Here is a 17,815-nt window from a genome sequence, read left to right as displayed (position 1 = left end):
CCACAAGTGCATGAGCAAATAAGGTGCAACTGTCAGAAACCAGGACATATTTATCACATAAACAGGGATAGCCTATGAATAACTGGTTCTGTTCATGTAAACGTAGTCGATCCTAAATAAGATCATAACTGGGAAACTCAAGTCCATTTGAACGCACTGAATGATCAGCGCTCTGTTAGCCTGGTAGCAACCTGTTAGCCTGGTAGCGCTCTGTTAGCGGCATCATGTTAGTGCTCTGTTAGCTTGGTAGCGGCATGTTATTGCTCTGTTTGCCTGGTAGCTCTCTGTTAGCGGCATGTTAGCGCTCTGTTAGCCTGGTAGCGCTCTGTTAGCGGCATGTTAGTGCTCTGTTAGCCTGGTAGTGCTCTGTTAGCGGCATGTTAGCCTGGTAGTGCTCCGTTAGCGGCATGTTAGTGCTCTGTTAGCCTGGTAGTGCTCTGTTAGCGGCATGTTAGCGCTCTGTTAGCCTGGTAGTGCTCTGTTAGCGGCATGTTAGCCTGGTAGTGCTCCGTTAGCGGCATGTTAGTGCTCTGTTAGCCTGGTAGTGCTCCGTTAGCGGCATGTTAGCGCTCTGTTAGCCTGGTAGTGCTCTGTTAGCGGCATGTTAGCACTCTGTTAGCCTGGTAGCGCTCTGTTAGCGGCATGTTGGTGCTCTGTTAGCCTGGTAGTGCTCTGTTAGCGGCCTGTTGGTGCTCTGTAACCCTGTAGCGCTCTGTTAGCGGCATGTTAGCGGCATGTTAGTGCTCTGTCAGCCTGTTAGCAGCAGCGGCAGCAGCAGGATGTTGCAGCAGAAACTCGGTGGGTTCCTCTGAAGGAGCGTCAGTGCTCAGTAGCGCCCCCTAGGTTTTACACACACACATTACGACCTGTAACAGAACCAATAGCATGCAAAGCAAAGCACGACATCATCATCATCATCATCAACTTTGTCGTCTCATAGACACATGATTTATAATGACACGAACAGCTGGAGTCACTAAAACTGTCCCATCATGCACCTGTGGTATGACTCCAACCAGTGTAACCTGTGTGTGCACATGCATTTATATATTTATATATATTTATATGTAGGCCTTTGTAGCATATAGGTGACACGGCCGTGACGAGTGCTCGTTGGTGAGTTATATTTTTCTTTTCAGGTGTGTCTCTGTTGAGTCTCTTCCATGCTTTAGTGCAGATTCTTCAGTGTGTGTGTGCAAAAACTCAAAATCTTTCCAAGAACATTTATCTTATTTCTTGTCAAAATGTCTCATTTCTAGTCAAAACTAATCTCTTTCCACTTAAAATAAGACTCATCACCTAAAAATTTACTTGTTTTTAGATCATTTTCACTTGTTTCAAACAAATTTTTATTTGAAATAAGTAGAAAAATCTGCCTGTGGAAGCAGTTAGTTTTTTGAGCTTGTAATAAGAAAGAAAAACTTGCTCCACTATCAGATTTTTCTACTTAAAGGGACAACGAGGAGTTTCTATTTGGTTATAAAAAAGTCTCATATTAATGTGGATGAATCTACGTTACCACTTGTTAATGGGCCCATTTTCGATAAATATATGGTTTTGTCTCTATCGTTATTTTGTTATTATTAGTGGTGGTGGAAATGCTGGGCGAGCCGACCAGCGTTTCTTTACTTTCGGTTTTGTGGCGAGAAATGTAGTGTGAAAACGCTTCGCTTTTCCAAAACTCCTCGTTGTCCCTTTAATTCAAGTGAAAATCTGCTTGAAAGAAGTAAAAAAAAAAGTGCCTAAAAACAAGCTACTTTTTAATGTGATGAATGAGATTTCTTCGATCACTCGATCATGATCGAACTGATGTGTTCTCGCCATGGTTATGTGTATATATTTATACGTGTACACTGTACATAGCATGTGTATATTTCTGTACGTGTATTGATATGCGTGTGTGAATTGTTATGTAATTTTGTCTTTTTTTTTTTTACTTCTGCACTGTAAAGCACTTTGGCTGCTCACCCTGAGCTTTCTCCTGGTTTTCCCTGTTAAAAGGGTTTTCCATGGAGTTTTTCCTCAGTGGATGTGAGGGTCTAAGGACAGAGGATGTTGTTACGATGGGATGTAAAGCCCTTTGAGACAAACTGGTGGTAAAAACAGGCTATACAAAGAACATTGCCTTGCCTTGCCTTTTAAACGTGCTATATAAATAAAGGTGAACTTGAACTAGAAATGACATTTTTGACTAGAAATAAGACAAATATTCTCGGTACGATTTTGAGTTTTTGCAGTGCGTGTGTGTGTGTATGTGTGTGTGTGTTGTGTTGTCCGCCCTCACAGCACCATGGTGGGGATGTGATGGACCAGCGATGCAGGGTTATTATTAGTGGTGGTGGAAATGCTGGGCGAGCCGACCAGCGTCATGAGAATAACGCCGCCAAATCTCCGTTTATGGTGGGAACTACGACGGTATGTGATCGTCTTCCAACCTCTGACTTTAATTCTTGATGAATGAAAACATGAGTCTGTCTTGCACTGGTCAAAGAGTTTCACGGTGCGGAGGCTCATAAATGTAGTGAGAAAACACTTCGCTTTTACAAAACTCCTTGTTGTCCCTTTAATTCAAGTGAAAATCTGCTTGAAATAAGTAAAAAAAAGTGCCTAAAAACAAGCTACTTTTTATGTGATGAGTCTTATTTTTAGTAGAATGAGATTTGTTTTGACTAGAAATAAGACAAGATTTTGAGTTTTTGCAGTGTGTGTGTGTGTGTGTGTGTGTTGTCCGCCCTCACAGCACCATGGTGGGGATGTGGTGGACCAGCGACGCGGGGTGAGGCACGGCCGTCAGCTGCGGCAGCGGGTGAGGAGGGGGCGAGTGCACGGCGCCGCCCCCGCCCCCCTGAAGCCCCTGAGCCGCCACGGCCGCCGCCTCCACGCTGGGCCGGTGGCGCGCGCTCTTCTGGTGCGCGCGCAGCCCGGCCAGCTGCGAGTACGCCGACTGGCACACGTGACACTTGTAGGGGCGCTCGCCGGTGTGCAGCCGCACGTGGTTGCGCAGCGTGGACGACTGGCTGAAGCGGCGGTTGCAGAAGCGGCAGACGAAGGGCTTGTCCAGCGTGTGGATGCGCATGTGCGAGCGCAGGTTGGAGCGCGAGTTGAAGCCGCGGTGGCAGATGACGCAGCGCATGCGGCCCACGCTGGCGGAGCAGGAGGAGGAGGAGGAGGAGAGGGAGGAAGAGGAGGAGGAGGAGGAGGAGGAGGAGGAGAGGGAGGAAGAGGAGGAGGAGGAGGAGCCTTCGCAGGTGTGGAACTCATCTGTCGGGTGGAGGAGAACAGAACGTGTCAGACCGACAGTGAACTCACCACAGCATCAAATGTAGATTATAAACCCCCGAAAAAAATAAAAAAAACAATCATCTGTCACCAGCTTTTATTTTGAAATACTTCTATATTGTTTATTACAGCATTGTGACAGACGTTGTCGCTCACAGAGCCAGCGCTCCGTCCTTATCTCACTCACAGGTCACAGATCAATAATCAATTATCAATTCATTAATTAGTTAATTAATAAAGTGTTGAGCAGAACCTTCTGCTAAACCTTTTCTCTGTGTCTTCTATATAAGAACTTACGTTGAACTATTAGAACACGGACATAATGAACCTCTTTGGACTATCAATAATTAATTAATTAGTTAAATGTAAGTTTGTATATAGAAGACATAGAAAAAGGTTGAGCAGAACCTTCTCCTAAACCTTTTTCTGTGTCGTCTATATAAAAACTTATGTTTAACTATTAGAACATGGACATAATGAACCCCTTTGGACTATCAATAATCAATAATAATTTATCAATTAATTAATTAGTTAAATAAGTTCTTGTATAGAAGACATAGAAAAAGGTTGAGCAGTACCTTCTGTTAAACCTTTTCTCTCTGTCTTCTATATAAAAACTTATGTTTAACTATTAGAACACAGACATAATGAACCCCTTTGGACTATCAGTAATCAATAATAATTTATCAATTATTAATTATCAATTAATTAATTAGTTAAATAAGTTCTTATACAGAAGACATAGAAAAAGGTTGAGCAGAACCTTCTGCTCAACCTTTTTCTGTGTCGTCTATATAAGAACGTATTTTTAACTATTAGAACATGGACATAATGAACCCCTTTGGACTATCAATAATCAATAATCAATCAATTAATTAGTTAAATGTAAGTTTTTATATAGAAGACATAGAAAAAGGTTGAGCAGTACCTTCTGCTAAACCTTTTTCTGTGTCGTCTATATAAGAACTTAAACTTAACTATTAGAACACAGACATAACGAACCCCTTTGGACTATCAATAATCAACTATCAATTATCAATTAATTAATTAGTTAAATGTAAATTCTTATACAGAAGACATAGAAAAAGGTTGAGCAGAACTTTCTGCTAAACCTTTTTCTGTGTCGTCTATATAAGAATTTACGTTTAACTAATAGAACACAGACATAATGAACCCCTTTGGACTATCAATAATCAATAATCAATAATCAATGGTGTTTACCGTTCTTGCTCTTCTTGCTCTGCTCGTCCTCTCCTCCAGGAATCCCCGGGATTCCCAGGAAGGTGTTTTGGGAGTTTCCGTACCAGACCAGCAGCTCCTGGTCCGGAGGGATGGTCTGAGGAGAGAGAGGAAGAGTCGCTCAGTCAGTCTGCAGCCCATCGATCAATCACTCTGATCCATCCATCTATCCATCTATCACTCTGATTGATCCATCTATCCATCTATCACTCTGATCCATCCATCTATCACTCTGATTGATCCATCTATCACTCTGATTGATCCATCTATCACTCTGATCCATCCATCTATCGCTCTGATCCATCCATCTATCACTGATCGATCCATCTATCGCTCTGATCCATCCATCCATCACTCTGATCCATCCATCTATCACTCTGATCGATCCATCCATCACTCTGATCCATCCATCTATCACTCTGATCCATCCATCTATCACTCTGATCGATCCATCTATCACTCTGATCCATCCATCTATCACTCTGATCCATCCATCTATCACTCTGATCCATCCATCTATCACTCTGATCGATCCATCCATCACTGATCCATCCATCTATCACTCTGATCCATCCATCCATCACTCTGATCCATCCATCTATCACTCTGATCGATCCATCTATCACTCTGATCCATCCATCCATCACTCTGATCCATCCATCTATCACTCTGATCGATCCATCTATCACTCTGATCCATCCATCTATCACTCTGATCCATCCATCCATCACTCTGATCCATCCATCTATCACTCTGATCCATCCATCTATCACTGATCGATCCATCTATCACTCTGATCCATCTATCTATCACTCTGATCCATCCATCTATCACTGATCGATCCATCTATCACTCTGATCCATCCATCCATCACTCTGATCCATCCATCTATCACTCTGATCCATCCATCTATCACTCTGATCCATCTATCTATCACTCTGATCGATCCATCTATCCATCTATCACTCTGATCGATCCATCTATCACTCTGATCCATCTATCACTCTGATCCATCTATCACTCTGATCCATCCATCTATCACTCTGATCGATCCATCTATCACTCTGATCACTCTGATCGATCCATCTATCACTCTGATCCATCCATCTATCACTCTGATCCATCCATCTATCACTCTGATCCATCCATCTATCACTCTGATCCATCCATCCATCACTCTGATCCATCCATCTATCACTCTGATCGATCCATCCATCACTCTGATCCATCCATCTATCACTCTGATCCATCCATCTATCACTCTGATCCATCCATCTATCACTCTGATCCATCCATCTATCACTCTGATCGATCCATCCATCACTGATCCATCCATCTATCACTCTGATCCATCCATCCATCACTCTGATCCATCCATCTATCACTCTGATCGATCCATCTATCACTCTGATCCATCCATCTATCACTCTGATCCATCCATCCATCACTCTGATCCATCCATCTATCACTCTGATCCATCCATCTATCACTGATCGATCCATCTATCGCTCTGATCCATCCATCCATCACTCTGATCCATCCATCTATCACTCTGATCGATCCATCTATCACTCTGATCCATCTATCTATCACTCTGATCCATCCATCTATCACTCTGATCCATCTATCACTCTGATCCATCCATCTATCACTCTGATCCATCCATCCATCACTCTGATCCATCCATCTATCACTCTGATCCATCTATCACTCTGATCCATCCATCTATCACTCTGATCACTCTGATCGATCCATCTATCACTCTGATCCATCCATCCATCACTCTGATCCATCCATCCATCACTCTGATCCATCCATCTATCACTCTGATCGATCCATCTATCACTCTGATCCATCCATCTATCACTCTGATCCATCCATCTATCACTCTGATCCATCCATCTATCACTCTGATCCATCCATCTATCACTCTGATCACTCTGATCGATCCATCTATCACTCTGATCCATCCATCTATCACTCTGATCCATCCATCTATCACTCTGATCCATCCATCTATCACTCTGATCCATCCATCTATCACTCTGATCCATCCATCTATCACTCTGATCCATCCATCTATCACTCTGATCCATCTATCACTCTGATCCATCCATCTATCACTCTGATCCATCCATCTATCACTCTGATCACTCTGATCGATCCATCTATCACTCTGATCCATCCATCTATCACTCTGATCGATCCATCTATCACTCTGATCCATCCATCTATCACTCTGATCCATCCATCTATCACTCTGATCCATCCATCTATCACTCTGATCCATCCATCTATCACTCTGATCCATCCATCTATCACTCTGATCCATCCATCTATCACTCTGATCCATCCATCTATCGCTCTGATCCATCCATCTATCACTCTGATCCATCCATCTACCACTCTGATCCATCCATCTATCACTCTGATCCATCCATCCATCACTCTGATCCATCCATCTATCACTCTGATCGATCCATCTATCACTGATCGATCCATCCATCACTCTGATCCATCCATCTATCACTCTGATCCATCCATCCATCACTCTGATTATGCACTCGCCACTTTAGCAAACAGCACTTTAACTTCACTGTAGCTCTTTAGAACTTCTCAGTGATCTCTTGGTCCCCTTCCCTGCTCTTTTAACCCTACTACGTACTACCTACATACTACCTACGTACTACCTACGTACTACCTACGTACTACCTACGTACTACCTACGTACTACCTACGTACTACCTACTAACTACGGTCACTTAACTGGTGGTTTATGTCCTTCACATATGTTTTGTGTAAGATGTCGAGGTGTTTTGTTGTCCTAGTCCTGCCTCTTGTACTTTTTACTTTTTGTGCTTTTTATCGTCATCGTCTAACATCAACCTGCCAATGGGACTGGGGATGGAAATGAGCCACTTGGCTACAATCCCACATATTTACATGTCAATGTCCATCAATATGTAGCTACTGTTCCCATTAAAAAAAAAAGGTAACACTTTATTTTAAGGGGTCCTTGTTCCTGTGTATCTACCTAATTAATTACAGTGTAATTACCTATGTAACCGTATGTAATAACATGTACTTGTGGCCTCTCTCTTTACACAAGCATTTCTTATTACAAGTGTAACAAGGACCTGTAAGTACACCAAAATACACTATGTACAGGTAATACTCAGAAAATTTGAATATCGTGAAAAAGTTCATTCATTTAAGTAATTCAACTTAAAAGGTGAAATGAATATATTATTTAGACTCATAACAGGCATTGCAAGATATTTCAAGCTTTTATTTGTTAGAATTTTGATTATTATGGCTTACAGCTTATGAAAACCCCAAAATCAGAGTCTCAAAAAATTAGAATATCGTGAAAAAGTTCAATGTTGTAGCTCAAATTGTCACAGCCTCGTCAGCCAATTAATCCAAAACACCTGCAAAGGGTTCCTGAGCCTTTAAAAGCTCTCTGTCTGGTTCAGTACAGTTCGCAATCATGGGGAAGTGAATGAACTTTTTCACGATATTCTAATTTTCTGAGTATTACCTGTATTTACAATGTAAGTACATGTTATTACATACGGTTACATAGGTAATTACACTGTAATTAGTTAGGTAGATACACAGGAACAAGGACCCCTTAAAATAAAGTGTTACCAAAAAGAAAGAAAATCTGAATCTGAATCTGATTCTGAATCTGATTGATCGATCAGTTCTGTATCGGAGCCTCGGCTGCTGTTTCTGCACCGTGGCCGTCACACCAGCAGAGGGAGCCACAGACCCCACTCCTTCTCCCTCTGGGTCAGTGAACGCCTCGTTGACCAGTCTGTCACCTCAACCTGACGCTCAGGAAATGTTCTCTACTACTCTAATAATCAGAGATGACAGAGTACTCCACCCCAGTACTTGAGTAAGAGTGCAAATACTACTAGTCAAAATGTACTCCGTTACAAGTAAAAGTAGCTCAGTCCACATGTTACTGCAGTAAGAGTAAAGAAGTACTTGCTTTTAAAGGTACTTATCCAAAAGTACATGCTTTTACATTTACTTTAAGTAAGGAGCTTTTAACTCTTGATAACTCTAGGGGCCCAGCGCCCAGTGGGGCCATAAAAAACCCCAGTAGTCTAATCTTTGTATGACTGATTTATTCTGCGTAAGACCCTGACTAATACTCATAGTACACTGTAAAAACTCTACATCTTTCCAAGAATATTTGTCTTATTTCTTGTCCAAATGTCTCATTTCTAGTCAAAACTAAACTCTTTCCACTTAAAATAAGACTCATTACCTAAAAATTAACTTGTTTTTAGATCATTTTCACTTAAATTCACAATAAATAGAAAAATCTGCCAGTGAAAGTAAGTTTTTTGTGTTTGTAATAAGGAAGAAAAACTTGCTCCACTATCAGATTTTTTCTACTTATTTCAAGTGAAAATCTGCTTGAAAGAAGTAAAAAGTGTCTAAAAACAAGCTACTTTTAATATGATGTGTCTTATTTTAAGTAGAATGAGATTAGTTTTGACTAGAAATGACATTTTGACTAGAAATAAGACAAATATTCTTGCTAAGATACTTGAGTTTTTGCAGTGTAATGCTGCATTAGCATCAAAACAAAGAAGGCTAAATAAAAAACGATAATACATACGTAGTCTAAGAAAAAAAAAGGAAAAGTTAGGGGGAGGGGCCCACTTTAGTATTCTTTAAGGGGGCCCAGAATTCCTAGCAACAGCCCTGTCCGTTACTGTCCACCACTGCTAATAATCAACACGGGTATTAGCTTCTGTCTGTAGTCAGTACTAGAGCGGCGATGCGTTCACTGACCTCCACGGCCTTGTAGAAGATGCTGCTGCCGATCTGGACCACCTCCAGGTTCTGCTCCTGCTCGTTCCGGGCGCATTTGATGTAGGTCATCCAGCTCCTCTGGTCCTCCTGGCTGGCGTCGATGAAGTACCGCACGCTGCCGTCCTCGTTGAACACCTGAACACACACACACACACACACACACACGTTCAATTCATTTGGTTGTTTCTCTTTGATTTTAAATGATTTGTTCCATTAGTTAAAATGTTTTTTAATTGTTTTTGTGTCCTTTGCAATGTTTTAATGTTTTAGCTACGTGAAGAACTTGGAATGCAAAGTTTGTCCGTTCCGACGTGTTTGTGGTTTTTCTGGTCGTTGTGTGGAAATCAGTCTTTTCTTCTTTTTTTTTCTTTTTTTTTTTAAAGCTGTACAGAAAAGAAAATTGAATTTGAGCCCACTCTGGGTCTTAACAATAGTGTAATAACTCATCTATCAGACGATGTAGGCCAAACTTTGTGCAAAATTCTATGTATTTCCCTCTAAAACAACTCTGTGTGGTAACGTTGTGTTATTATCTCATAGCGTGGTGAATGTGCAGCTCACAACTTGTCCACCAGAGCGTTGTGGAGTTGTTGGATTGTGTATTTGATGAGTTTGATGATGAGGGAAACCAAGAAATCCCATAATGAGCCTCCGTAGCGTAGCTCTGAGCAGCTCACGGCTCTGCTCCGCCGTTCTAAAAACAGCTTGCACCCAGGGCCGTAGCCAGGATTTTTGAAATACCGAGGTCATAGTCGTGGTGCGCGGGGGGGTGGCGTCAGAAATTTGGGGCAATTTTATATTAAAAGGCTTCAATCTGGTGCACTTTGACAGACAAAAACTACACACATCATATTAGATTAATGCCATTTTTATGATATTATCATCACTAGTGATCATCCAGAGGAGACCCAACTTCACTGAATTCTGATGAGAACACACCATCTATTACAAACAGTAGACTAGCTCCTCACACTCGTAGCAGCCACAGAGTAGCAAAAATATTATATTATAAAGTTTAATTCCAGCTCGAAAAAAAAAAGAGTCTGAAATGCAATGTGAAGGTCCTGGTTGTTAACATAAAGATGAACAGGTTTCTAGGGTGAAGTGTGCACTCTTTTTTGACCAGCTATAGCCTACTATCTTTGGTGACTTCCTTCTGGAGCGTCAGCTGTGCTCCTCACTTTGAAACAGGCCCAGGAAGTTTGTTTGCTTTTCCTTATAGTTACCACAAACATACATCTGACTGCTCCTTGTTGCAGCAAATTTTGGTTTGTGTTATAATTGGTTATTCACGTTGTTTAGCTATGTAGTATTTCACATTTCTATGCATATTTTTTATGAGTAAAATATTGGTGTCAAACTTCATTTCGGTTGTATGGTCTTCTTTGAATGGGAAAATATGAAGAGGTCTAGGTGAAATCAAAATGAGCCAAAAACAGTTGTATTTGGATGGAGTGAATATTATGACACAGGCTATTAGTGAAATATAGCCTAATAAGTTTTCCAAAGGTCAAATTCCACCTGGACATACGTATCTCTGATAATAAAACAGCTGCAAAATTGCTCAGGTTCATTTTTTTTAGCATCTACTTTTACACAGTTAGCCTACACATTACTTATTAATTTGCCTGATATCCCATGATTCAAAGGTAGATTTTACTCTAATGTGATTTTTGTTAGTATTCTTACTAGGCAGAGATGAAAAATTTACATTTTCTACTGTAGCCTACTCCAGACATGTCTGTAATAATCTCACAGGTCTTAGCTTTCTTTAAATAGGCTAAATAAAAAAGACTGAAATAAAACTAATGGTTGCCTAAAGATTTTACACCATATGCTCTTTGTTAAATCTGTCCAAAATTTTTTAGAAACAATTTCACAGTCTTTGTTTGTGAAATATTTGTGCTCGTGCACCACATATGCTCACATCTTGTGCATCTCCTGGGGGCTAAGCCCCCCCTGTCCTTAAAACTTAGTGACGCCCCTGTCTGTAAACATAAAATGTATCATGTCACTGTGCTTTTCACATAAAGTTGATGGAAGAATGGACAGTGCAGTAGATGCCCCCTCAGTATAGTATCTGCAGGAAAGAGGTCTCTGCTCTCCCCCACTTACTGTAGCTCAACTAGTGCATAGTGCAGGACACAGACAGTAAACGGCGCTGATTGACCCTATTAAACAGCTGTTTTCTCCGCATACATGAGGACCCGTCCCTAAATAATACAGCGGTTCAAGTGCACGTACGTATGTACGAAACCTTTACAGTGTAACAACTGGTTGGAAAGAGCAGTTTATCTAGAGCCAACTCACTCAGTAGCCTTCTCCTCCATGCACGCAGGCTCCGCGACGCGCTGTATCACTCGCTTTTTCCGAATGAATCGCCTTTTTTCCCGCGACCAGTAAACAAACACCAGCGTACGTGAGGGCGTCAATAAACAAGAGCATTATAGGCCTACCGGAATTGTTGTTTGGACAAGAGAGTCACTCAGTCACCTTCCATCTGTCCTCCCTAATACTTTGCACTTTTTTTTTTTTTTTTCATTCATTAGGCCGAAAAAAAATACCGAGGTCATGACCTCGGTGTCCTCAATGGTAGCTACGGCCTTGCTTGCACCGACAATTAAAGGTAATGAACCTACTGCTGCACTGCAAAAACTCAAAATCTTTCCAAGAATATTTGTCTTATTTCTTGTCAAAATGTCTCATTTCTGGTCAAAACTAATCTCTTTCCACTTGAAATAAGACTCATTACCTAAAAATTAACTTGTTTTTAGATCATTTTCACAAATTTTTATTTGAAATAAATAGAAAAATCTGCCAGTGGAAGCAGTTAGTTTTTTGTGCTTGTAATAAGAAAGAAAAACTTGCTCCACTATCAGATTTTTCTACTTGATTCAAGTGAAAATATGTTTGGAAAAAGTAAAAAAAAAAAAGTGCCTAAAAACAAGCTACTTTTTAATGTGATGAGTCTTATTTTAAGTAGAATGAGATTTGTTTTGACTAGAAATAACACAAGATTTTGAGTTTTTGCAGTGTAATGACTATAGGGATTATGGCAATGGGCCAATTTGACTAAATGTTGAACTATCCCTTTAACGTGGCGTCGCTATAGTAACTATCTAGTGTGCGTTACCTCCCACATGAGGTTGTTGTTCTTGTAGAGGTCGATGTGTTCGGGGGAGATGAGGCGACCGGTGAACGGGCCCATCTCTGTCCCGGCTTTGATCCACGTCTTAGAGAAGATCCCCAGACCCTCGCCTGCAGCACAACAACAACAACAACACAACAACAACAACAACACAACAACAGCTTAGACACAGCCACAACAACATGGTAACACAACAACAACACAACAACACAGGGAGGAGGTGGTTGTTACCTGGGACGGAGCTCTGAGCGATGATCACCTCACTGGGAAGAACCAGACTGGACAACTTCTGCACCTCTGGACACACACACACACACACACACACACACACACACACACACACACACACATATTTATTTTCGATTTTGCAGATTATTATTCTATTCTCTTTTATTCTGTTTTATTTTACTTTATTTAATTTTAGCAGCAACAAACATCAAAGAGAAGAAAGGACTCGCCACACTGTATAGGAGCTCCCAAATATACAAAAATGTATTAGAGGCAGGGCCGGCTCTACGCAGGGGCAAGAGAGGGGGCAGCGTCCCCTCAAAAAAATGTCTTGCCCCCTCAAATCCAAATGTCAGAAGTTGAGAAAGCACATTTTAATATCTACTCAAAAAATGTGTATATTACAAGTTGACAAAATGATCTGCAGTAGCACAAAAATCTTCCGAAAAAGGGACACTGTTCTTTTCTAAAATGTTCTGTTCTTCTTTTTTTTTTTTTTTTTGTATTCATAAGACTACCTTTCAGTTCTGTAAATCTCTAACCATAGTAGACCCCCCCCCCACCCACCCTTCTCAGAGTACACCAGAATGCTTCACTCACATTTTAAAGCAGAAGTAAGGTGAATGTTTGTGTTAATATAAGTCTTAAATAGTTGTATCTTCCGACAGCAATCACTTCTATAGAGTGTTTGGTCTGAAACACGGGTCTGTCAGTCACTCTGCTCTGCTCTGAGCCCAGGAGAAAACTTTCCTCGTATCCTACAACCTTTATCCAATGAGGAGAGAGAACGGCATAAAGGGGCAGTCCTCTCTGTGTGTGCAGCCAAGGGATGCGCCTGAATGTGGTGGAGGGCGGGGACTGCTAACTCCATCGGCTGACAGGAAGTTAGACAAAACCACCGGATCACTTACTGATAGCTTTAAAATCACAAAAATTTTAATATAATGTGGCTCTTTGCATTACGACAATAAAAAAAGTGGGCTCTAAGACCCTGGTTGGCCCTCCAGCCCCTAGTTGGACAGGTCTGAAGAGGTCTGACAAAGTGCAATCCTCTTCTCCAGGTTGTGGTTGGACACAGTCAACAACCCAATTCAATGAAGTTACTATATAAGCACGGAGAAAAAAAAGGTGCTGGAGCTTGATGCGTTCACATGATGCCCTCTTCACATCTCTGACTGCCCCCTCATATATGCCGCCTAGAACCGGCCCTGGTTAGAGGACTATAAAAAGGAGACAACGTTTCTAGCAGTGCGCTCTTCGTCAGGTGCTTTCAGGTGTTCATATCCACCCGTGGGCGTGGGTGAGTGACACACCACCGGTCTGACAGTGAAAAGTGACGACATGGTCTAGGTCATGGTCTGGTTCTCAACTGGTGGGTCGGGACCCGTTCTGGATGGGTCGCAGACAGCTGGTCAAAAAAGTAAATAATATTTAATGCACATCTGATGTTGGACATGTCTTTTATTTTGAAAAATAACTTATTTTGAAAGGCACACGAGACACATGAACACATGCAGTTGTAATGCTCCTCCTCACTTTCTGATTATTTGCTCCATTTGCTCTGAATGCAAAGATCTCAGTTTCTTATTAATGTGGCCTGATGCAGTGAGTCTGGTTTTGTTTTGTGGGTCTTTATTTTGTGCAATTTGATATTTATTCACTTTAGTGAACATGCTCTGAATGCAGAGATGCATTAGAAGTCAAATATATCATTTTGTGTAGTTTGATTTTTTTTTTTCACTTCCGTACATGCAGTTGTCATGGTAACTCCTCAGTTTCATTCATGTGCTCTGAAATGCACTTTGCTCAATAAAGAGCTAAATGAGTTTTTAAAGGCTTTAAAAAAAAATTCTTGGTTTTAATTCTATAAAAGTGGGTCACGACTTAATGACCATGGAACAATGTGGAGCCCAGAGTGAGACTATGAGAACCCCTGAGATAGAATCAACAATAAAAATACAGTGTAAAGTTATACACATAGACGCATGTCGGACATTTTTACATGAAAATAAGCAAACATATATAAAATAATATGAATCAGGAAGAAAAATAACTTAAATAAACAAAACAAAACACACTTCTTATCTATTCCCACAAAACAAGGAAAAGGAACCGACAAACACACACACACACACACAATAAAAAGTTCATGAATTTTCCCACAATCAGTGAACGCAACATGAATCCTGGCAGCGTGAAGCTGGAGGTTAAACGGTGGTTTTTCTCCTTCACACACACACACACACACACACACACACACACACACACACACACACACACACACACACCGCGGGCCACTGAGCCGCCGCCAAAGGAGGAAATCTTGGATTCATTCTTTCTCTTTCATCATTTCCCAAAAGATTTTATGCGCGATAAAAAAAAATAATAATAATAATAAAAAGAGGAGAATTAGTTAAAATAAAAATAAAATAAAAAGTAAATGAAATAAGAGTTAGTAAATAAAGAGAGCGGATTAAAATGTCGCAGCAGAACAGATTCCTCCGCTCTCCTTTATGTCACGAGCTGTTTCACGCTCGCGCCGGGACCGTGAAACAGCTCGTGACATAAAGGAGCGGCGGATGAAAGAGGATTAACTCTGAAGAAAAGAAAAGAAAAGAAAAGAAAAGAAAAGAAAAGAAAAGAAAACACTCGGGACAAACGTGATGAGTCGATCCCGGTAAATTGTCCCGAACGAATTTTACCGAAAAGAGAAACGAACGAAACGAGAGAAAGAAGATAGGAATTAAAAACCTGTGAGAGTGTGTGTGTGTGTGTGTGTGTGTGTGTGTGTGTGTGTGTGTGTGTGTGTGTGTGTGTGTGTGTGTGTGTGTGTGTGTGTTCAACCGCGCGGAAACTTAATGGAATTATTCAATAAATTCTGATGAATTTAGACCAATTAATAACCGATCAACAGCTGCTGAATGAATGAATTCATCAGTTCATTTTGAGACTTTTGAGTTTCGTTGTAACTGCAGTTCAGTCTGATTGATTAAAGGGAAACTATGAATTGATTATTTAATTATCGATCATCTATATGAGGCGTGTTTAGCGCAGGTCAGATGTTAATAATAATAATAATTATTATTATTATTATGATTAATCTTTAATCATAATTAATCATGATTAATCTTTATTGCAGACACAACACGCGGTCCATATCATCAATTAAAACACCTGTTGCTTCTTCTTTTTTCCTTCATTTTCATTCATTCATCCGTTAAAAATGAGGTCTGAACATCTTTTTTATTCTTTATTTTAATTTAATACGCATCGTTTATCTTTTTTTTTTTAAATAGCCTAATAAACAAACTGCAGAGTCTTAATTAATAAACTCAAATCAAAGGAGCGCGTGACGTAACGATATTAAACGAAAAAGTGAAAAACAACAAACAAATAATGAATTAAAATAATGAAACATTTCTGTCAATAAAAAAAATTTAAATAATAAAAGAAAAAAAAGGAAAGAAAAGAAAAGAAAAAAGTATAAATGTGACGTCATGTGCGGTAAAGTGACAGGTGTCGTCATCACTCACCTCCGGAGAAGGACTGCGCGAGCACCTCGGCGGTGAAGGCGGTCTTGGGGCTCGCGCTCGGGGGGCCGGTGCGGTGGTGGTGGTGGTGGTCCTCGTGCTGCTGGTGCGCGTGCTGCTGCTGCTGCAGGTGGTGGTGGTGGTGCGCGTGCTGCTGCTGCTGCTGCTGCTGCTGCTGCTGCTGCTGCTGCGTGGGGTCGCCCTGCTGCAGCACGTGCCTCCAGCGGCCGTACAGGAAGCTGTGCAGGATGTCCGAGGTGATGATGTCCGCGAGGCACAGCGGCGAGGAGGGCGCGAGGCACAGCGAGGAGGCGGAGGAGCGCGCGAGCGGCTTCAGGCCCAGAGAGGAGCTCGAGCCCGAGCCGGGACCGGGCAGCACGGAGCCCATGGCCGCGGGGGGGGGAGACCCCAGAGACCCCACAGACCCCTCTAACTCTGCCTTTTGTCTTTAAATACAGTTTAAATAAAGTTCAACGAGCTGAATTCTTCCTCTTTTTCTTCTTGCGGTCGCTCCGAGATGAAATGAAAGGTAAAGAACTGAATAATAATAATAATAATAATGATGAGGAGGATGGCGAGTCCACCTCTTCCTCTTCCTCTTCTCCTTCTTTTTGTCTTTAAATACAATTTAAATAAAGTTCAACGAGCGCTGAATTCCTCTCCTTTTTCTTCCTCTTCTTCTTGCCGTCGCTCCGTTAATCACAGAGATGAAAGTTGAGATAAAAATGAAAAGTAAAAGATTTGTTAAAAACAGAGATGAACAATAATAATAATGATGAGGAGGAGAAGTCCACCTCCACCTCTTCTTTTTCTTTTTCTTTTTCTTTTTGTCTTTAAATTAAATTCAAATATTAAAGTTCAACCAGCGCTGAATTCTTCCTCTTCTCCTCCTTTTTCTTCTTGCGGCTCCTCCGAGATGAAAGTTGAGATGAAATGAAAGTAAAAAATTGTCAAAAACAGAAATGAACAATAATAATAATGAAGAGGATGACAAGTCCACCTCTTCCTCTTCTTTTTCTCCTTCTTCTTGTCTTTAGCCTAAATAAAATTCAAATATTAAATAAAGTTCAACGAGCTGAATTCTTCTCCTTTTTCCTTTTTCTTCCTCTTCTTCCTGTTCTTGCGGTGGCTCCGTTAATCACAGAGATGAAAGTTGAGATAAAATGAAAAGTGAAGATTTGTTAAAAATGCTCGGTGTGTGTGTGTGTGTCGGTGTGTGTGAGAGAGAGAGAGTGAGTGTGTGAGGGTGTGTGGGTCTTTATAGCTGCAGCCGCTCTGTAATGAGATGTTATCACCTCCTCCACCGTCAGAGAGAGGGTGTGTGTGTGTGTGTGTGTGTGTGTGTGTGTGTGTGTCCCCTCCACGCGCTGTTGGCGCCGTTTACAGCTCCGTCTCGTGACACCGTAGAGACTCAATTAGACTTAATTAATGAAGCAGCGACGATAAAGAGACCAGAGCTACAGACCGGTACAGACCTGGACCAGAACCAGGACTAGAGACCAGGACCAGGACCAGGACCAGGACCAGGACCAGGACCAGGACCAGGACCAGGACC

At 41.3% G+C, this 17,815-nt stretch overlaps 1 protein-coding gene across 1 annotated transcript; it reads right to left on the bottom strand.

Moving 5' to 3' along the window:
- Window positions 1-2,734: 2,734 nt before the first annotated feature.
- LOC146980641 (PR domain zinc finger protein 12-like) lies at window positions 2,735-16,648 on the bottom strand. The gene is made up of 6 exons (XM_085787985.1): window positions 16,264-16,648; window positions 12,734-12,799; window positions 12,488-12,612; window positions 9,334-9,489; window positions 4,501-4,615; window positions 2,735-3,261 (listed from the first exon to the last, which is right to left on the bottom strand). The coding sequence occupies exons 1-6, from the start codon at window positions 16,646-16,648 to the stop codon at window positions 2,735-2,737; spliced, it is 1,374 nt and encodes a 457-aa protein (XP_085644111.1).
- Window positions 16,649-17,815: the final 1,167 nt, after the last annotated feature.

The sequence above is a fragment of the Trachurus japonicus genome, chromosome 9, assembly GCF_045865225.1.
Source record: "Trachurus japonicus isolate A0001 chromosome 9, Traja_1.0".
Classification (NCBI taxonomy): Eukaryota; Metazoa; Chordata; class Actinopteri; order Carangiformes; family Carangidae; genus Trachurus; species Trachurus japonicus.
Note: the sequence above shows the minus strand (reverse complement) of the source record. Positions and strands in the feature narration are given on the sequence as shown.